General features: G+C 64.6%; 1 protein-coding gene across 1 annotated transcript; it reads right to left on the minus strand.

Moving 5' to 3' along the window:
• Positions 1–239: 239 nt before the first annotated feature.
• Positions 240–818, minus strand: ARL4C (ARF like GTPase 4C). The gene has a single exon (XM_074145276.1). The coding sequence runs from the start codon at positions 816–818 to the stop codon at positions 240–242; it is 579 nt and encodes a 192-aa protein (XP_074001377.1).
• Between the last annotated feature and the right edge of the window lie 761 nt (positions 819–1579).

Below are 1579 nucleotides of genomic sequence, written 5' to 3' on the forward strand. Positions count from 1 at the left end.
AGATCCGAGATGTGGGCTTGGCTGGCGGGAGCGGCTTTGTTATCACCACTATTGTCTTTTCATTTGGAAAGAGGGGAGACAAAAAGAAAAAAAAAAAAAAAGAAAAAAAAAGAAAGAAGAGGAGAAAAAAAAAAAAAACCAAAACGATAACGATTAAAACCAAAAAAGATAGCTTTGGTTCTCTCTCCCCCTCGGTTCCTTTGTCTGCTTCCCCATCCCTCCCCGCCTCTGCGGGGTTTCTACCGCTTCTTCTTCTGCTTGAGGGACTTCCTCCGCTTCAGGATCATCTCGTAGAGCTTGTCCATGCCCTCCGTGAGCCCCTCGCCGATGATGGCGCAGGCAGGCTGGATGTGGTAGGTGGTGGAAGGGGTCAGCTCGTGGAGAGCCAGCTGCTTCTCGATCTCGGCCACCGGCAGGGACTTGGGCAGGTCCTGCTTGTTGGCGATGACCAGCAACGGCGTGCCCTGATTCTCGGCGAACTTGGTCACCTTGTGCAGCTCTGTTTTGGCCTCCTCCAGCCGGTCCACGTCCACTGAGTCCACCACATAGATGATGCCATCGGTGCAGCGGCTGTAGGACTTCCAGAGCGGGCGCAGCTTCTCCTGACCACCCACGTCCCAAAAGTGGCAGCTGATGCCCTTCGCCGTCCCGTTGCTCAGCCGGATCTTCTCCGTGTTGAAGCCGATGGTGGGCACCGTGTTGACGAACTCGTTGAACTTCAACCGGTAGAGCACCGTGGTCTTCCCCGCCGAGTCCAGGCCCAGCATGACGATGTGCAGGGACTGGAAGGCGGAGATGTTGGAGGAGATGTTCCCCATGGCCACGGCTCACGCCGCCCTCACAGCCCCGCGCCCATCCCCGCGCCGCCGCCGCCGGCCCGCAGGGGCACGGCTCGGTGGGGGGGGGGGGGGGGGGGGGGCGAGCCGGACCGAGCCGCGGGGAAGGGAGCAGGGGCTGCCGGTGGCGGCAGCGCTCGGGGACTGCCGGCCGCCGCCGCCGCCGCCCCGCCCGGGAGGAGGGACCGCGCCGCCGCCTTCCGCCCGCTCCGCCCCCCCCCCCCCCCCCCCCCGCTCCCTCCCACCACCACCGCCCCCCCCCCGCCCTGCCCGCACCGGCACCTGCCCGGCCCCACCGGAGCGGCGCCGGGTCGGTGACTCGCAGACACCCCCCCCCCTCCCCTCCAAGTGCCCGAGGACAGCCCCGGTGTGGCGGGGTGGGGGGTGGGGGGGCCGGGAGGAGGTGTGTCGTGTCCCTCCCCCCCCCCCCCCCCCCGCCCCGTGCCTGCCTGTGGTTAAAGCTTGGTTATCACTAGGCTTTTCATCGTCACCGACGGCAGAGAGCGTAACCCCCCCCCTAAAAATAGTAGGGAGGCCAGGCATTATCCGCCGCACGGAGACACAAGGAGGGACCTTCTGCTGCCCCACGTATAATCCCCCGGCTGAGGGAACCGGGGGGGGGGGGGCTGCAAAAGTGGTTGAGGCAGAGCTCAACCGGTAACGAGCTGACCTCAGAAAACAGGAGAGCGATGCTTTGCTCCTGGAAAGGCAGAGCCTGCGCTGATGCTGTGAGCTGGGCAGTC

Source organism: Numenius arquata, chromosome 3 (assembly GCF_964106895.1).
Source record: "Numenius arquata chromosome 3, bNumArq3.hap1.1, whole genome shotgun sequence".
NCBI classification, from domain to species: domain Eukaryota; kingdom Metazoa; phylum Chordata; class Aves; order Charadriiformes; family Scolopacidae; genus Numenius; species Numenius arquata.